Source organism: Danio rerio, chromosome 15 (genome assembly GCF_052040795.2).
Source record: "Danio rerio strain M-AB ecotype USA chromosome 15, GRCz13ab, whole genome shotgun sequence".
NCBI lineage: Eukaryota > Metazoa > Chordata > Actinopteri > Cypriniformes > Danionidae > Danio > Danio rerio.
Window position 1 is genome coordinate 38,047,027 of NC_141035.1, and position 20,424 is coordinate 38,067,450.

Sequence of the window (20,424 nt, forward strand, 5' to 3'; positions counted from 1 at the left end):
GTATTGCAATAAATAGAAAAACTTTAATAAATGTAACTTAAAAGAAACTAAATATTTTCAAATAATATTTAGACCATTTAACAATATTATTTTTTTCACAGTTTTATTACAATTACAATTTCTACATAGTAGAAAAGGATATTTATATAAGAAACTATTTTTACATTTGATGCTTGAGGGTCTGTAGCATTTAAAATATTAAAATCACCACTGTAAACTACAATGAAAGAAAGAAAGAAAGAAAGAAAGAAAAGAAAAAAGAAAGAAAAAGTAAAAGAAAGAAAGAAAGAGAAAAAAGAACAATGAAAGAAAAAAGAAAGAAAAATAGGAAAGAAAAGAAAGAAAATGAAAAGAAAGAATGAATGAAAGAAAAAAGGAAAAAGAAAGAATTAAAGAAAATAAAAGAAAAGAGAGAAAAAAAGGAAAGAAAAGAATGTAAAAACGAAAGAGGAAAAAAGCAAAATGAAAGAAGGAAAAAAAGGAAAGAAAAAGGAAAAAAAGAAAAAGAAAGAAGAAAGAAAAAGGAAAAAAAAGAAAAAAAAAGAAAGAGAAAGAAAGAAAGCGAATGTGGGAAAGAAAGCAATAGCAAGATAGACAACATGGAAAGACAGAAAGCAATAAAGAGGCAGTGAAAGTAAACTATCAAAAGACAGAGTAAAGTAAAAAGAGTATAAGAGAGAGAGAGAGAGAGAGAGAGAGAGAAGGGGGGGGGGATGGAGAGCCTCCCTGTGCTGGAATGTGTTTAGCCAGTAACTGACCCTGCTATAAAACTAACAGGGAAGTGTTTGTGGATAGCCCGATTTCACCCAAACTCTCCTCAGGTGACGCTCCTCTTTCTCAAGCCAAAAAAATCAGACTGTGATAGAAGCATAGCACTGTTCAGATTAAAGGTCAGCTGATGTGGCTTTTTCAGATACACTGTCCTTCATTGATACTGGCACACTGTTTAAATTTGGTAAATAAGACAACAAAATGGTTTCGAATACTAAAATAACCTTTACATTGATTGAGAACAAGCCGTTTCAAATGCAGCACAGTTTTATCAAAAACACAAATATTTTATCTTGTAAAATTTGTGTGCCACAATTATTGGCACCCTTACGAATACATTGTTTTGTTAAACAATACATTGTTTTTGTTAAATATTATTGAAGTACTTTTAATATTTTAGAACATCTGGGCGACAGGAACAAGGACTCATTCAACCGTGGCCTCCTGTTTCACAAGGGTATTAAAATGAGGAAATAACACACAGACCAAAGTCGCTTAGTCATTTATCACCAAAATATTCAGTGATGACTTGACAATAAAAAGTTGTTGAGCTTCTCAAAATGGGAAGTGGCTACTAAAATGCCATTTCCACAATCAGGGCACAATCATTTTAAGCAAATCCCAGTGAACTGCAAGTGTTATAAAGCAGCCTGAAAGAGGATGTTCGCCTGTCTTAATTACTAGCTGGGTTTGCATAAAATGAAATGAATCTTAAAGTTTGCAAAAATACAAAATTACAAAAGCATATGAAATGCTTTTCCATCAATCTGTTAAAGTGGATGATTATAGCGTTTGTAGCAACCAACAGTAAAAAGACAATCACAATGGGGACAGCTTAGTCATATAATATTTGCCACGTCAGAGTTAACACATTTTCACCTTTTATTATTCGCATTAACCTTTTCATACAAGTCCAAAATCACCTCAAGCTATTCACAAATTAGCGGACTTCTATTCAAAATGTTTCATTTCCAGTACTTGTTTCTCATGCAATACTTCAAAATTAAAGCATTAAATTATCTGCAAGTCATTCTTTTTCAATGGGAGCTGGAGACAACCTATCAGAAATAGGAAACACTTTAGAATAATGGTTCATTAATTAATGTATTCAGTAACATTAAGTAGGAATAATTTTGTAAAGGTGAATAAATACCATAATAAATGTATTGATAATTGCTTGTTCATGTTAAAAAATACATGAACTAATGGACTATTATTTTAAAGTGTTACCCAGAAATGTAGTAGTCCATTACGAGAGAATTCAAGAAAATGTGGTCGGATAAACCTTGCATTGTTGGGGAACTCTTGGGGTCTTGATGAATTTCTGATGAATGTATTACTCTCATTTATATGCTTATTTGAGTAATTTCATCATAATCATTATTATTATCATTATTATTATCATCATCTATTGTATTAACTATTTTATTATTACCCATACCTATGGCATTATTATCAGGTATGTGTGCTTTGATTAATAAAAAAAAAAGTAATTATGTGTAAATGCAGTCAGAAATGAGAAGATAAATTAGAAGAGCAGCATTAAATGTCACAATGATGGTAAATTTATGGATGCATGCCATAGGACACCTGCGTTCTGTTCTGTAACTCATGATAAGGCGCACCTGCACGTGCGCCCACACTCATTTGTACTGACATCTAAAAAATTATGAGTATCTATGAACTTCAGCTGAACTTTAGGTTGACAGCTCAGTGGACAGTGAACAAGATAGATTGTTGAGCATTGTTTTTTGGCTGAGTCATCACTTTTGAAACAGGAAGGAAAGACCTTAACTGACCATAGGTAAGACCCCTGAAAGACCCTGAGATTCTATTGGTGGCGGGCACCTGAGAGATTTAAGATCCCATTAGCGGAGAAGCTGATAGAGGTGTGTAATGTGTAAATTTGGGTGGAGTATTAAGACATAGACATTAAGACATTTAAACTGTGTGCAAGCCTATGTTCAGCAGACACTCAAACGACCCGTCTCTGTTGTTACTGATGCTGTAACAACAAACTGCTTTGCCTAAACAATTCTGAGATCTCAGAGTTTGTCATTTTTTTGAAAAGCTTGACTTAGAGACTTAGAATATTTTGCAGACCAGAATCTTTTTTCCACAACAGCTTCTGACCACTTTAGTTCTAAGCAAATCAAAGTTGAGGTTGATTAGTGTTCAGGTGGGATTGCCAGTTTGTAATGAAGAATGCAGACAAATTAACATTAATATGAAGTCCAAAACTTATAAACAGCTTTTAAATGGTTTATTTGCTTAGAAATCATGTTCAATAGTAAAAGTGCTAATGACAGGGTGGCTAGAGCCAATGACGATTTTGCCAGTGGTGCTTTTTATATTAAAAATGTGTCATTTAATGTGTTTTTTCCCACCAAGTCATTGACATCATTTATAAATTTGGAAATTAAATATTTAAATTGCTGTAGATTTCCAAGTAAGTTTGTAGTTTTGATCAGGACTGAGTTTGATTTACAGATTTATGCAAAAAACCTGGGATAAAATATTAATCTGATGCATTTTTACAGCAGTTTAATTCAGTGGATGCTTTCATACTGAACTTACAAGGGTAGAAAATTTGCCCAAAAGTGTATTGTTTTTTTTTATTCTTTAAAGCAGTTTATCAAAATATGTGTCAAAATAAGATTTGTCACCAAAAATCATTCCGCTAGCTCAAACATAAAAAAATATGGCCAAATTAAGACTCAAAACCCCAGAGTGGATTAAATCTTCCCAACAGTACATAAGGGTTAAAATCAAGACCCTCCCATTGCAAATGTTTTGATAAATCTTTACTAGCGCTGGATGATCATTTTTAATCATTGCTTGAATCTGTAATTAAAAATAAAAAAACTCTCCATTAACTGTTTAAAAGAGTTTCAAGAAAACAAAATCCAAAAACATTCTTAAGTGTCTTCAATTATTGTTAATACTGAGCAAATAAGACATTTTTCTCAGCAGACTTTGCTCAGATTTACCAAGGGTGCCAATATTAGCGCATAGCACAGTACTGTCAGTACTTTATCTGGAGTGTAATCAGTGGCTGATAACGAAATTTGAGGTGAATTCAGGCAAATTAGAACATTTTTTTATTAACTAAGTCACAAAAAGTTTAATAATAGCAGGAATTTCTGTTCGAGTGACAATGTAAAAAGTGTGAGTGGAGCTTACGGCCTCGCACATACGCACAATTACTGACATATCTGAAGTGAGAAGACAATGTGCACTTCCTGTCCTACTGTTTCCACTTCCTGTGCACATGCAGACCACATGCTGCTGATGAAGCAAATACATGACATACACTTCCTGTTCGAGAAGAATTCACACTCATCTGGTCATACGTAGGCCATAAAATGACCAGAATGATTATAAATGAGAGGATGTGATTAAAGTTCAGATCAGATGACAGGAAATGCAGTCAAATCACAACAGGATATTAGTCACAAACACAAAGCTGAAGAAAAAATACATACAGAAATAATTAATTTGCATACATATTATGGCTGATATTGCATAAATGGTTAGATGACGGTAATGTAAAAACAGCACTGTTTTTTCTTCTTTTTTTTAATATTTTTCAAAATATGTTTAACAAAACATTTTTTTCAGTATGTCTGATAATATTTTTTTCTTATGGAAAAAGACTTATTTGTTTTATTTCATCTAGAATAAAAGCATGTTTTTAAATTTTTAAACACCATTTTAGGGACAAAATTATTAACCCCTTTAAGCTATATTTTTTCTTGATAATCTACAGAACAAGCCACTGTTATACAATAACTAACCTAATTCCCCTAACCTGCCTAGTTAACCTAATTAACCTATTTAGGCCTTTAAATGTCACTTTAAGCTGTATAGAAGTGTCTTAAAAAATATTGGGTAAATATTATTTACAGTCATCATGGCAAAGATAAAATAAATCAGTTATTAGAGATGAGTTATTAAAAATATTATGTTTAGAAATGTGTTGAAACAATCTTCTCTCTGTTGAACAGAAATTGGGGAAAAAATAAACAAGCGGTCTAATAATTCAGGGGGGGGGGGGGGGGGGGTAATAACTCTGATTTCAACTGTGGTTTCAAACAGAATTCAGTCAGATCTAATGAATAGATCTGAATTACCGAAATTTCTTGAAAAGATATGCAAGCAGCGTGGCAAAATCTTTACCCAGTTCTCCAGGATTAAAATGGGAATCACTGGCACACTTGTGCATATGGTCCACGGCCGGAGGATTAACTCCCCATGCAAATGCCCTAATTAAAATCCAGCACCTAATAGCTCATACATTAATAACTTACAGTGTTAATCAATTACTTTTCCATAACCCACAAAAAATTTGCATATATTAGACTTTTAACACTCACTTCATCAAGCTTATGGTGATTAGCTAAAATATAATGTGTATTAAGATACAACTAATAATAAGAAAGGTGTAAACTACAAAGGTAAAAGTATAGAGAATGAGATGGTTTAAAAATCATGGTCATGTACAAAAACTTAAACCTAACCTAAAGTCCATAATCATATCAACAAGACAGGACGTGCGCAAAGCAACTAGGATAAAAAGATCTGTTCAGCTCTCTGTGATCATCAGGACCTCAAGAATAAGTTTTACTCCATAAATACGTTATTAAAACCTGCATGTTTGTAATAAAAACCGAAAAATCGCTACATAATTTATCACCACAGCCGCATGTCGGTATAAAAGAAGACGCTTCAATCCTGGTTTGTGGACGTTAAATCAGGCTAATTTTGTACATTAGCATAACAGATATCCATTCAGCAGTGGATATTACTCTGTGTCCTGTTTTGCTGTGCAAAAACAGTGCAAAGCTAAATGTGTGTGTGCAAACTTTATAATAACATTGTGTGCGACTCATTGCAGATTGGCTTGAATTAACTCCACAACAAATGCATCAAATAAGCATTGGGAAAGTTCTTACTGTAGTAAGGGAGAACTGCTTCATTCTTGTCTGTCACTGTACCGTGTATCTATGTGAGACACAGCAGGTGAAGGCTGCACACATCAGAGCAATACCAAAAGATCTCTATGGCTCTAAAACGCACGTGGGAACAGTGGGCGGGGGGAACTAGCTCATTTGCGTTAAAGACAGAGGCAAAAAAAAAAAAAAAAAAAAGCTGCAATGTCCTAACAGCTCAAACTTTCCACATTCTGAAAGTTATAATAAGTAATCTGATGGGTATTTTGAGCTGAAACTTTACAGAAACATTCTGAAAACACAAAAACTCAACTAAAATCTTGAAAAATGGGTAAAATAGGTGCCCTTTAAACATCAACGATTTACAACAAAACAGTGTTTTCTGTTCTTTGAGAATAGAGAAGTCCATTATACAACTATAAACAAAAGCATAACAAAACAGAGGAACAAATTACTCTTTTAGAACATTTATTTCCAAGCTGATGAGTAATGTTAATTAATAAAACCATTGACAGCTAATAATAATTTATGTGAAAAGCAGCAGACATTATAACTGCAGTGCACACTATATGAATGCTGTGGATCCTACTACAGTTATTGTATATAGATTACTGTTGCACTGTATTGTCTGTAGTTTGTAGTGACGTTGCTAAAGAGACTGTCTGGCATCTGGTGTGTGTGCTCTAGTGAGGAGAGCAGCAGACATCTCTCTGGTGATGTTAAATTCAATTTAGAGAAAAGATCTCATTTATTTGCCCCAATGGAGTTTACTACAACGCTCATCGTTCAGGGAAAATTATAGAGGGGAAGGACTGTTTATTATGTACTACGTAGTATGTTCAAATAGGCCTGTCACAATAGAGTGGAGAAACTATGACGTTAATTTGTTTGCAAAAACCCAAAAGCGAGTTAGTATTTTACCATTGTTTAGTTTCAGTTCCCTCGTTCCAAAGTCAATGGGTTTTTTGAATGGGGTTTCAGTTAAAACGATTAAATAATGTTTGTGGCAAACACAAGCTCAAGATACTTTCACGTTTTACTCTACGACATAAAACACATCAGTTACAGCACAGTCTTGATTTTATTTTATTTTTTTATGTTTTAACTGTTAAGGTAAGCAGGCTGTGTGCACGCGAGCGATAACGTTACACTTGTTTAAATGTCTTATGTTATGCAGGCACATTTATACATTTCGTTTTTAAAACTTTTACAACAACCGTAAAGCAAAACAGATGCATTTCCCACTTAAAAACGGCAAGTAGGTCTATGTGTTTTTTGTGTATTTATTAGTTTATAATAAATAGCGTGGATTATAATATAATAAACAAAGAGATTTACTCTTTGTCATGGACAATATTTCTAAAATATAAGCTTGAAGAGTCATCTGTAGCAGGGTGGTGCTGATGTCACAGGCGAGCGCCCTGAAGTTAGTGTAGTCCGTTTACAGCTAATGTTAGCTTTTTAGTTCCTGCGTTTGTATTTAAGATCCAAAAGTGCTCAAAGTTGTATTTTCGTGTGAGGATTATCTGGCTGGACAAAACGTGTAAGTGTAATGAACAGTGTTTGATCACAGAGCTTATTATTTGCAATCTTCAAAAAGCCTATGGGAAAATTCTATAAGGATTTTATCGAGGGAACCAGTTTTATGCTAGCAGCCGATTAGCCTACAAAGTAAGGTCATAGTTCCAACACTATAATCAGAATATCAACTTATCGTGTAATACATGGACATGAGCTCAATCATTTTTGGCCACTCAATATATATTGTGATATATTGTGACATAAATGTCTTTAAATTAGTGTCATTTCACAGCTTCTGTTATCTCATCTAATCTCTGTTAGAGGTGTCAGAGAGTTCAGGGATGTTTTTTTTATTAACAGGTCAAGAAAAGGTTCATTTTCAAAACATTTTCCAAAAAAACTACCGGTTTTGAGTAGTTGTCAAAGCGATCTCTGTTTTAAATCTGCAGTCCACTTCCAGAAAAGTTATGATTCATGAATAACTTTAAAGCCAAAAAGGACATTTACATGTGTTTTTTCTGCCTTGAATGCGTTTATGGCAATGAAAATCCTGTTGTAGAATCATTATATAAACAAGGCATAAATTGGTCTTAAAGGTGCTGTATGTAAGTTTTTGACTCTTCTAGAGCAGAAAAATACCATAATACGTGTGCATATATTTAAGAAACATGTTATGCAAACATTCTTGTTTATCTTGAAAACAATGCTAAAGTCAGATATTCTGCTTTGAAAATGGGCAGTCCGTGCTGGAACTCTGTCTCTGTTTTGGTTCTTTAAACCCACCCACTGCCAGTTCAGCCAATTATATTTCAGCACCCCGGGTTGCCTTGGCGAAAAACTGCATATTTCATTTATTCAATCAGAAAAGCTCTCAAAGCATGTGCCCGTGACCAAAATGTGGCCTGCAGTGGACAGTAGCAGACTCCTAAATAAGATGCAGATTAAGAGTTCCACATTAGGTGGTAATTAATTAACAAATAAAATAAATATTATGAACGTAAACATTAGGTGAGCAGGTTACATTTTAACCCTGCGTCCTAACTACACGCTATGTGATAGGGTTTGCATTAATAAGCAATTTGGCTGTTTGCACCAGACGAAACATGACAGAAATTTAAATACAGCCCTTACGAAATACAGAACATGCAATCACTCATGAAATAGTAAGATTGGTAATCTATTTAATACTTAATACATAATAAATACATACATAATAAACCTCTTTAACATTATTAAACGTACATGCTAAATTACTGATATGTGCTGATTTTGAGTCACAGTTTTAAAGTTCAATTTCAAATGGTTTATTTTCTTTTCAAGGTCTGAGGTGAACTATCTGCTACTGCTTTCAGTAGTATGGCAATAAATGCCATGTAAAATGGCATTGAAACTTACATTATTAGCATTTAACACTGAATAAAGGACATTAGGCGTATCTAAGGTGATCATTGTCAGTTTTCTGTTGTTCAGCTGCAAGCAATAGAAGCTGTTTCTAATAGTTCAATCAGGTGTGGGTTATAACAAAAACTCCTTTTAATATGAAAAATATTCCTTCTATCACATCCTGTTGCTTTTATTTAGAACATGATTTAAATCAGCTTTTACGCCCCATTCACACGAGGCGTCAGCATCAACGCTTCCCATTCACTTTGAATGAGTGACGTCAGGCATTGCCGAACTGCATTGTGGATCTGTCTGCGCCGCTTCAGAGGCGTTGCTCGCTGCAGAAGTTTAGACTAGCTCAACTTTTAAAGGTCAGACGGAAGCGTCAGCCATTCAGATCGCTGTATGCAAATACAGCAGCTAGACAGTGGCCTTTTGCTGACTGAATTTCATTGGCTGACGCTGCTATGACGATCGCGTTGACCCCAACTTCAGACATGCCTTCAGTCAAGCATTGACGCTGAAGCCCTGGGTGAATGGGGCGTTAGGCTTGATTGTCAGACTCGTTCCTTGGTCCTCAATCTGGCAACCAGCGCTTGCATTTGTTTTGATCCAGGAGTGCAATACCTAGTTCAACCACTGGGTGTCAAACTTACATATACTGCACCTTTCAAATGACAATAATATCACTTATCCCAATAATTTCTATGACATGTTTCATAGCAAAAACGACTTCTATTCTACCTATTCACATATAAATACTGTCAGAATTTTTAAACAATCAAGTTTAGATCGAGGAGATAAAGATAATTTTTCAATGAAGTAAACAGTGACTGTGAGAAAGTTTGATTTTGAAACCACTTAAAAAGTTTATATTTTCAGGCACACTGTTCTCTCAAAGTATAGAAAAAAAAGTAGAAAACTGTTTATTAAAAACAATGTCAAGTAACACTAATTGTCCAACTTGTGAAATGTAAAAATTACTTCTGGCAGTTGTTTTTATGCTTAAAAAAAGTGTTCATTTATGAAGATTATATTGCTGAGCTAAATGCGGAAAAATAATACATTTTTTGTTTGAATAATCCAGAAATCTATGGACTAATTCACTGGGATTTATAAGTCAATGAAATTAGCTTGACGTTAGTTCCCAGGTTGGCCTACAATATTCTATTCCTGCAGCACTCAACTGTTAAATCAAAATTTACAATGAATATTTTGCTAGCACACATTGTTATCCTTTAGGCTAACAATTAATCCATGCAAGTCAATCCACTGCAAAAAGAAAAGCTTGTTTTGGTAACATTTAAAGTCTGCCCATTTGCTTCCGCATTACCTTGCTATGAGCAGGGCCAGACGGAATCTGCGGATGTTTTTTTGCTATTTCTGCTGAGAATTTAGGTAAAAATCTGCGGATTTCTGTGGAATTATTTTGGGAGTATCCAGCAGAGTACCATAACTTAAACCTTAATATATGAAATAAAAAGTTTAAAAATTACTGAATAAAAATTGAATAAATTCAGATTTACACATTTACTCAAGTAAATAAACAGAATTAATGAAGGGCTAAAAATCTGCAGAAACCTGCGGAATTCTGCGCGCAAAGATTCCGTGTGGGCCTAGCTATGAGGGAATGATGTACATAAAGAAAGCCCCGCCCCCATACCCAATATTCAATTTCAGTTGGAAGTGAATCCACATGCCAAAATAAAAGTCTCCTTCCTGTCCATGCAGACTTTTAACATTTGAGTTCAGCTTTATTACAGACAACTTGCCTGATTCACATTTATAGCAAAGTAAAAGCCCTTGCAGTGCACACAGATTAGTTCAAATACACCGGACACCCTTTTCAAATAAACTAACATGATTCTCAACTCGCTCCTCCCAGCAGGATCCCAGAAGAATTCAGCTACAATAACTCGCTTCATATTTCTTTTGATTGATTATACGTTTGCATGGACATCACTAATTCCATCTCGCGTCATCAATGACGATGTGAAAACAACCTATTGTCATTTGTTTGTCATCAAATGCCTGACAACTGCCGTGTGCATCCGGTTGCAAAACGTACTACACAACCGTCATGTTTAATTTAAGGTGTTTACATGTCTGTACTGCACTTCAATAATGCAACTAAAATGGAAATGTCTTAACTCGATTTATGTTTAGTTCGAGTAGGACTTTAGTCAGTTTAAGGTAAAAAAAAAAATTTTAATTGCTGTTTATATGGTAGACTTTTAATCATAGTATTGCCTTAATTGTATTAAAATTGTTTTGGAGTATTGGTGTCCATGTAAACGTTCTCACTTATCAATTGATCACATCCATCTAACTATCCTTCTTATATTTTGCAGACTTACTGACTATTACTTAGTAATTTTGCGGTCAGTTTAGTGAGCACAAGAGAATGGCATTATAGAGATCTCTTTATCTGGAATACCATCAATCCTGATCACACTATGCAAGGATATCATCTATCCAGCGATTTACTCAGAAACGTGCCAAGATGTCATTTCTCTAAGAAGTGCTTTAAACAGAAGGCAGATGGCTCCTCTGCCCTCGTGGGATCCAATAAGAGGTCATTCTCAAATATCTTGCCGCCTTTTGAGGGAGTAGTTTAAATGTAACAGTAATCTGGAATAGACTACACTGCAAGATAGTAACTTAAAAAAATTCAAAGATATGGAAGGACGCCAGCAGAACGGTTCCCTCCTCCACTTGACAGCTGGGAAATCGAACCCATTTTTAAGCAAACCCAGGAGACGTAGCTCATCACGCCTCGGATGTGATGAGTTCAGACAAGTTCAGACTGCCGGAGACTATTTCTTTCCCTCAGATCAGAAACAGAGACTTGAACTAACACAACCAATTTAGATTCTTCACAAAGACTTTCAGCTAATGAAAAAAAGGGTACAGGAATAAAAAGGCACTACTCCGTGCAGACAATCCATTTCAAATTCAGACATCAAGGGGAATATGTGAATAAAAATGGGGAAAAAGTGGGTCGGTTTTCATCATATTCCAAACCAAGCATAAAATTATAGGATTGAATTACCCAGCAGGAACGAACACATTCATCTGTAAAGACACTGAGCCCTCTGCAACAGCAACATAGTGTTCCCCCAAAAATATCCTGAGAAACAACCTGAAGACATTTTACAATTATAAGAATTAATTTGAGAAACCAGTGCAGAATGTGTTAAAATGTTATGACCGATTGTCATTTTAAAAAGATCCATAAATGCACATGAAATTGCTTAAGAGAGCAAACCATAGTGCATCACACAAATGTCATAAACCCCCAGACTACAACTAAGGAAGATGGTCTTCTTCCAATATTTACTTACATTCTGACAATTGTTAGGCCCGTAAAAGGTGGGGAGAGTATTGGGTGATTTTAAAGACCCACTCCTCACTGATAAAGATCCAAAATTTGTCCCATACATGAGCTCATTTGTCCTATTTTGACCGCTATGCCATCCTAAATATTAAAAATGACCCATCAAAATAGGCTTTAAGAACTAGCGGATTCTTTTGTTGGTTGTTGATAAGAGCTGGGCATTTAATCAAAAAGTAATCAACATCGACATTCAAAACCTATAATTGATCATCAAATTTTTCCAGGTCAATTGTTTTTCATTTACTTTCCTTACCGCATATGAAGTCATGTGACCCCACTCTGTTAAGGCTGATTTATACTTGTACATCGAACACACAATGTTCCGTCACAGCCTTCGCAAGCTCGTATACCTGCGGACCTCGTAAAACTGTAACATGTCACACGGCATATTTTCAATTATGATGTTCAGTAAATAATCATAGATAGTGCATGTTTCCTTTAACTATTTCAAAATCAAGAAATGCACCCTATATTCAAAAATCTCTCACTTGTAATATGTGAACATATTTACAGTACAAAACTTGTCAGTGAACTATGAGGCCAAAATAAATAAATAAATAAAATAATCGTTTATTAATAAACAAAGCTAGGTAAAACGTTCAATTAATTGAGATTTTGATTTTAGGCCAAATCACCCAGCCCTATACTGTCAACTTGGTGTGATTTCAGCTAATTAGTTTTGTCCAATGCAAACAATTATTTTTTATGAGTCTAACATCCAGGCGTGCATGAAAACATAAGAATCTAACGTAAGTGATGTCATCTTTCACTACTGACCTGCTGTACTGTTAAATATAGAAAACATTTTACAAGTAACATTTATTTTAAATCTTGGAGCTTATTCTTGAAATAAAATGATGGTGTGTGTAAGTTTTTTTTTTTTTTTTTTAAAGACAACAACAGTATCTCCAGCAGAAAAAATATCCAAAGATGCTGCTTAAAAGTGTGAAAAAATCTGGTTTTAAAACTTATGAAGACTAGTAGAAATCAATGATTCATTTGGATTATTTAACCCAACATGTTTACTGCTCCAAAATATTATAAATGTTTCTCAAAATAAAATGTAGTGTTCAAAGGGAAAGAAAATGAGGCAAATAACTGCAAAAATGTCCACTTTTTGAGTACAAGAAACCACTCCTTTTACTGGGCTGGCTACAGGCCTGATTCTTTATCACACACATGTAAGATGAGTCTTGCAGTTTGAATTAAAAAGGCATTAATTTAGGAATCATTTCTATCTTTAATCCAAAATCCCCTGCAGTAGACGGCTGTTACACAACAGGCCAGAAATACTGACACAGGACGAACAACTGTCCTAAAAGATACACTTTAATAAAATCTATTCATCTATCAACTTTTATATGCATCTTTTAATGTAGATATTGCGAATGTGATGGCATGTTTAAAAGCATTAGTTCTTGTGCCAAATTGATGCATATCAGCTAATGTGGAAGAACCATTATGTAAAAGACTTACATGTAAAAATCTTCAGTACACAGAAACTTGGCTTCAGATGTCAAAATGCATATTGCTGCTGTTATAACAATGCCAACAACAGATCAGAGAGCCTATCATGATATGAATCTGAACATAAACCATTCGGAATTTATATCTAATTTACTAGCAGCAGAAATTTTGAATTCATCCGGAGTGATTAAAAACATTGATAAGCAACCAGAATGCACCGTCTTTTGAAAAGCTTGAGAGTTTTAATCTTCAAAATGAAAAACAACAGAACAGTTATCATTCACACTATGAAAGTTAAATATAATCACTCCATTATCATTTTTACTTAAAACTGCGCTGATCGTGTACTATTATAGTTTATAATTTAATTTAAAAATAATTCTGATAGCTTCATATTACCAATGAATGCATAGGTTTAACAGTATGACTATATTTTTATCTATTATATCTAATTTATCTATTATAGATTTTTTATTGATTTATTATTTATATATTAAAAAATTGTAAAAAAGTAAATATATTTATTTTAGATCTGTCTGTTCTTACTATATTTAAATAATTTCCAACTGATGTAACCTTAGATTTATGTATATATATATATATATATATATATATATATATATATATATATATATATATATATATATATATATATATATATATATATATATATATATATATATATATATATATATATTAGGGTTGTAACGGTATGAATTTTTCACGGTATGATAATCGTCTAAAACAATACCACGGTTTGACGGTTTCGCGGTATACGGTATGTTACAAAATAATAGAACAGTGAAGCAAATTTGACTTTTTCCAAATAATATATTTTTAGTTACTATAAACAACACCACTTACAATGAACAAATAAAAATAAGAAAATAATAAATAATGTGTCAAAGTCCAAATAAAGTCCAAATAAACATGGTGCAAATCCTCAGTAAAAAATAGATATAAATATTTACTATACTATAAATAGTTACATAACGAAACTAGATTCAATATGGAACATCCCTAGATTTTATGTGCCAGCAAGGATATGGTTGTCTATGGATATGGATATGGTTGTCTGCAATGCAGACAAACAGCTGCATCTTCATTTGCGTCTTTTGAAAACAGCAAGAGCAGCAGTTTGTCTTTGCTGTGTCACTGTTTTTTCATGTTTCTGTGCTGCTGTGCATGCAAAAGTACTTAGTATGAGAATTATTTCATGCAAAACTTTTTTTTTGCGTTTTATTTAGCCGCGCATAAATGTATGCCTTTCTCTCATTCCGTGTTGTTCAAAAAGCTCATGTTGGTCCACAAACAAAAGCGAAACCTATGCTTATTGGTTGTGATATAGCGAGTTTGAACCAATCTGGGCATGGAGGAGGGACAATGCATCAATGTATCATGTCTGATTTGTCCGGAGACACAGTGACGAGCGTTTCTTTGTCAAATCAGCGTTGTCAAATGTTGATGACGTAACCGCACTGATTCCGGAGCCTCTGAAAGTCCAGCACTGGAAAGCTGAGATTCTCTTCTTTATGCCAATCTTTGAATTGTATGAATCGGATCAGCGGATCAAAAGTTATTAAACATTTAAGAGCAATACTTATTTTTAGCCGCGGGCGGCTGTCTCGGTCTTTAAGGGTTAAAACCGTTGATATGCAATTGTTCATGGTATGATAATCGTGCACGTTCAAATCGTGGTAAACCGTCATACCGGTATATTGTTACAACCCTAATATATATATATATATATATATATATATATATATATATATATATATATATATATATATATATATTAGGGGGTCACGATCCTCCAAATCCTCGATTTGATTACATTTTCGATTCTAAAGTTACGATTCGATTTTCGATTATGAATAATTAATTAATTAATAACGAATTAATTATTAGTAGCCTACCGTTTAAACTACCTGACTTGCACGGTCTTTGTTTTACCCATAAACAAATCATACAGTGAATGAATAAAGGTAAGTTACACACAATTACAACCTGTCAATCACTTTTTTCTGCGGGACTCGTGAATAGGCAGTGATCTGTGTCGTTATAATGGCGTCGGTAAAAAAGGTGCACAACCAACAGAAACCAGCCAACAGTATCTGAGGTGTTCGCTAAAATGACTAAGTACTTGTGTAAAAGTAAAAGATGGAAGCAGTCTACTGACTCGCTGACTGCCTTGACTCCCTGTCTCGAGCGCATGACAATGTGTGTGCGTCTGTGTCTGTGTGTGAATGAGGCCCCGTTTACACTAATGCGTTTTAGTTTGAAAACGCATAAGTTTTGCTACGGTTACGCCATCCGTCCACACAACGCCGGAGTTCTCGAGCGCCGAAAACGGAGCGTTTCGAAAACGCTGGAGAGGCCGTTTTCATTCTAAAACGCTGCTGCTCCGTCTCAGTGTGGATGGGGAAAGACGGAGACATCTGAAAACGGAGGCGGGGCTGCAGACATTCGCCTCTCTGATTGGGGCTTTTCCTCAATATTAAGTAGCCTAACACACAGTTCAGTCCTGAATCTTCTCCGTGTAAGTTCAGACTTCGCAAGTTTGATCAAGGCTGCATCTCTTCTTCTCAGTTTGATATGGAAAACATACCGAGGACACGCGTCAATCTTCACAGGGAACAGTGTACTTTATAACTTCATTCACATCACCTTGGCTACGTTGTTTCACTTTCTCAACAATAAAATGTAAACTTGATATAAGGAACTGCCTATTTTCTTTTTAATATTAACAACTAAACAGACAGCAGAAATGTTGAGGCGTCGTGCTGCATATATGAGCGTCATCTTCACTGTGTGGATATTTATAACAAAACGGAGCCGATAACAACTGCCTCCTTTCAATTTCAGTGAAAATACGAAACATACCCTCTCTTTTGCTGAATATCAGTTTTAATAATCGATAATGGCCATTATAAAAGTATAACATACAATAAGTTTATACATTATAGGAAATAAAGGCTAGCGATTGGTCAATATACAGAATGTAGGCTACGTGCTTACATTAATCATTAACTTATCTTTGCGCTCAGCCAAAACACGTTACCTGAGAACAAGTAATAGATTCCAATGACCAAAGTCAGGGAATATGTAGTTAGATAAAGACAACAAGATGAATGAAATATCACGTTTAATAAATATAGTGAGATTAGATCCAGCGGGAGATGCTTGATGAGAAGTCCAACTAGCAGAGCTCTCATCTGGGTAGAAATGCTGGAGCGCTTGCCAAAGTGTGTGTGTGTGGTCACGTGATGTGCGTTTTCAGCGTTTTGGTGTGGACGGAGAGCAGTTGAGAAACGATGGGTAAAACGCGAGTGTGGACGCGGATCGTTTTCATCCTAAAACGCCGTTTTAAAACTAAAACGCACTAGTGTAAACGGGGCCTGAGTGTGTGTGGTCACGTGATGTGCGTTTTCAGCGGTAGTGAGGAAAGAGGGCTGCTCAGAAATGCTACACGCCAGTGTGGATGTGGATCGTTGTCGTTCTAAAATGCCATTTAAAAACAAAGACATATTAGTTTAAACAGGGCCTGAGTGTGTATTTTTCGCGAGCGGATTTGCAACGGGTGCGGGGCGGAGGATCGCGATGCGCCCATCGTCTATCATCCCAACTGTAATGCGTACATAGCAGAGCTTGCAAACTGTGTTTTTTTTGTCGACAACACAAACGTTGTCAACATAACTAACTGGAAATCCAAAATACTTTCACACCGGCGACTTCATTGAAAGAGGAGAGGATTTAAGCTCTGTCGACGGGTATCCTGCGTCTGCAGTTTAACAAGCACTTCAACAAACATGTTTTTTTCCGCTTGGCAAGCCGAGCTGATGTGACATGGGGGCGTGGCAGCTTCAACGATTCTATTTTTTGATTCAATAATCGAAGTTGAGCATAAATTTCGATCGATTTCAATTAAAAATCAAAATCGTGACACCCCTAATATATATATATATATATATATATATATATATATATATATATATATATATATATATATACACATACATGCATTTTTTTCTATATTTTATATGCAATTAATCATTCTGTAAACTTGATCTACCCCATACAAGCAACTCCTTGAATAAACTCAGCTTCATTTAGGGACTGTCAAGTTCTCTGCTATCAGAGAAAACACCGCATGAGTGCACACACCCTTTGCCACATGCCACCATGTGTCTCAATGACTATCCAGCCCTTCCACATGCTGTATAGGGGTTTATCTGAACCACAAGAGCCTCTCCTTGTAGTTAGATAAGACAATGCAGGGACATGACTATGTAGAAAGCATAACGTTACAGGTAGTAGCTCAAGTTTGCTGGAGTGGACAAAAGACACACATGAATAAGATGTTACCGCATTAGCCCACCCACCCAAAATTCAACTCACCCACACGTCAAGCCTGCTTATGCTAACTGACAGATAACCAACCCCCCAAGTCAACAAAACATTTACTCAGCCTTTATTTGCATTAAAGCCCCTCTAACAAAGCATGTATGCTAATGGATCAACAGCTGGGTTAAAACAATAGCTTTCACAATCTAGCAAACAGCCTAACTAGACACGTTCAGACAATGCGCTCACGGTGTCTAGTCTACTAGATAGGCAGAACACTACATTTTGAGACACAGCCCCAGTGTGTGAAAGAAAGAGGCTCAGACAGAGAGACAAGAGGGTGGCTTACAGGATGCCAGAGCAGGACGTGCAGACGAACGAGCCCACCGTCATGTTGGCGTAGGTCGGCCCGCGCTGGTCGCAGTCGAAGCACTTTCGGTTGGGCGCCAAACTCGTCATTTCTCGCAGCATCTTCAGGTGTTTTTCCTCCTGTTTTCGCTTCGCGCTCGCTGCCATGGCCGGAGCCGTTAATATAGCGTTAGTCAGTTAAAACAAGTGATATATTTAAAAGATCCAGTAAGTGTCCTGGGGAAAGAGTAACCAACGGAACTTCCTTTGAAACGGATTACCGGGAGACGGACCGGAGTTCTTCAGAAGGGCCTCACGTTTCTCGAACAACGGTAGTGAAGAGAGGAGGGTCTTTCTTTAACATCCAGTCTGCCCACTCGACTTTCACTACCAGTAATCTGCTCTCGACAGCCAGCCCAGCCCTCCCACTCTGTATTCATCTTCATTGAATTATTATACCGTGTAGTTTAACTTGACGACCAACAGGAGGCGAAGAGAACTCGGCGGACGCAAGATAACGCAGAGCTCAGTGCTAAAACTTCTTGTAAAACGTTATTTGCGGTGCTACAATTTATGGAAGTGGGAAAATTATACGCCTGGCAGTATTTTGCCTCGACGTGTGTGGTTATTAGTAAGGACAATTTTTGTTTATCTGTATAAAAGCGTCCAGAAACGGATGAATCCACTAGCAAAGGGGCGAAAACTCTGGAAAGGAAAAGCGAGTAGCCAATCGTAGACGACCTTCTAGGATCACGTGACCGCAGTCGAACCCGTTTAGCAGACTTCTCGAGTGCACGTTCTCGCCATAGACTAAATAAAAAACGGTTCTCGCCCTTATTTAAAGGGATAGTTCATCCAAAACTCCAATGTACTTTTAAGTCACCCTCAAGTGGTTTCAAACCTTTATGAGTTTTTTTTGTTGAACACAAAAAGAAGATATTTTGAAGAAAGCTGAAAACCTGTAAGCCACATGAGGATTCTATCGATCAAAACAAATACTATGGCATTCAATTTACATGTTTCTAACATTTCTAACTACTAATTGTGTCAAAGTCCCTTTGATTAATACATTTTTTTATCATAAAGTCTTTGGTTGTGTTTAAGAAAAGAAACACATTAAGGCTTGAAACAAGTAAAGAGTGAGTAAATGACAGAATGCTCTTCATTTTCAGCGCCCTCTACAGGAACACGTGGTGCAGCACATTAACGCGAATAAATCACGTCCAGTTCTCTGCTAGTGACCTAATTCAAAGGATTTAACTGGCTGAGGGCATGAATCATTTAAGAAGGCTATGAATTTGTGTTAAGCAATAATGGTGTAAATGAAACCAGATTAAACGTGTAGTGTAAAGAAGGTTCGATGCTGTCTTAAAGACTGCCATGATTAACAGATTTTAAGAGTCATCTAGACTCTATCTAGATAGATAGATAGATAGATAGATAGATAGATAGATAGATAGATAGATAGATAGATAGACTAAAAAATGCTGGGATCAACTTGTATTGGGACAGCATAAAGGAATCAAGTAGACTTCAAGGAATCAAGTTAACTTATTATTATTTTACAAATTTAATAGGATTGCAGATAAAACAATCAAGTTGCCCCTTAAAAAACTTAAGAGTTGTGTTGTTTCAGTTCATCTTAAATAAATAGTTTGAATAAATAGCAAACAATTGTATAGACAGATAGGTAGATAGACAGAGATAGAAATTTCCCTGTTGAAAAAGCTTTGTATAGAATATAATGGGAATTTTAGTGGTTTTAATGTATTCAATTCATCTTTATTTCTAATGCAGATTGTGTCAAAGCAGCTTAACATAGAAGTTCTAGTAAATTGAAACTGTGTAGTAGTCCCTGCAGATCTCTACTGGTAATTTGTTGCTTTTGTTGGTGTCTTTTTAACCAATGGCATACTAATGGCAAATGTGCCAAAATACAGAGTAACCAGTAAAATTCATTGGTTTTAATGTTTAAAAGGTAATGATTTATAATATCTTCATGGCATTTGTAGTGGAAACAATTTGAAATGGATAGACAGACAGATAGAAATGTCCCTGCTGTAAAAGCATTGTAAGGAATATAATGGGAATTTTAGCAGTTTTAATGTAAACCATTTTAGTGGATCTTTACTGGTGATTTGTTGTCTACTATTGGTGACACTGTTTAAACCAAATCCTTATGGCATATGTCCCAAATCACAGTAGTAACCATTAAAATGGACTAGCTTTGATGTTTAAAAG

General features: G+C 35.4%; 1 protein-coding gene across 7 annotated transcripts in view; it reads right to left on the bottom strand.

Moving 5' to 3' along the window:
* The window catches only part of agfg1a (ArfGAP with FG repeats 1a), a 56,090-nt gene extending 37,570 nt beyond the window's left edge, over positions 1-18,520 (bottom strand). For 6 of the 7 annotated variants that reach the window (XM_087282475.1, XM_087282474.1, XM_087282473.1 and 3 more), the window contains exon 1: positions 18,185-18,520. In XM_087282475.1, coding sequence (XP_087138601.1) covers positions 18,185-18,351 — 167 coding nt within the window. In that variant the 5' untranslated portion in view covers positions 18,352-18,520. 7 annotated transcript variants of the gene reach the window in all.
* Positions 18,521-20,424: the final 1,904 nt, after the last annotated feature.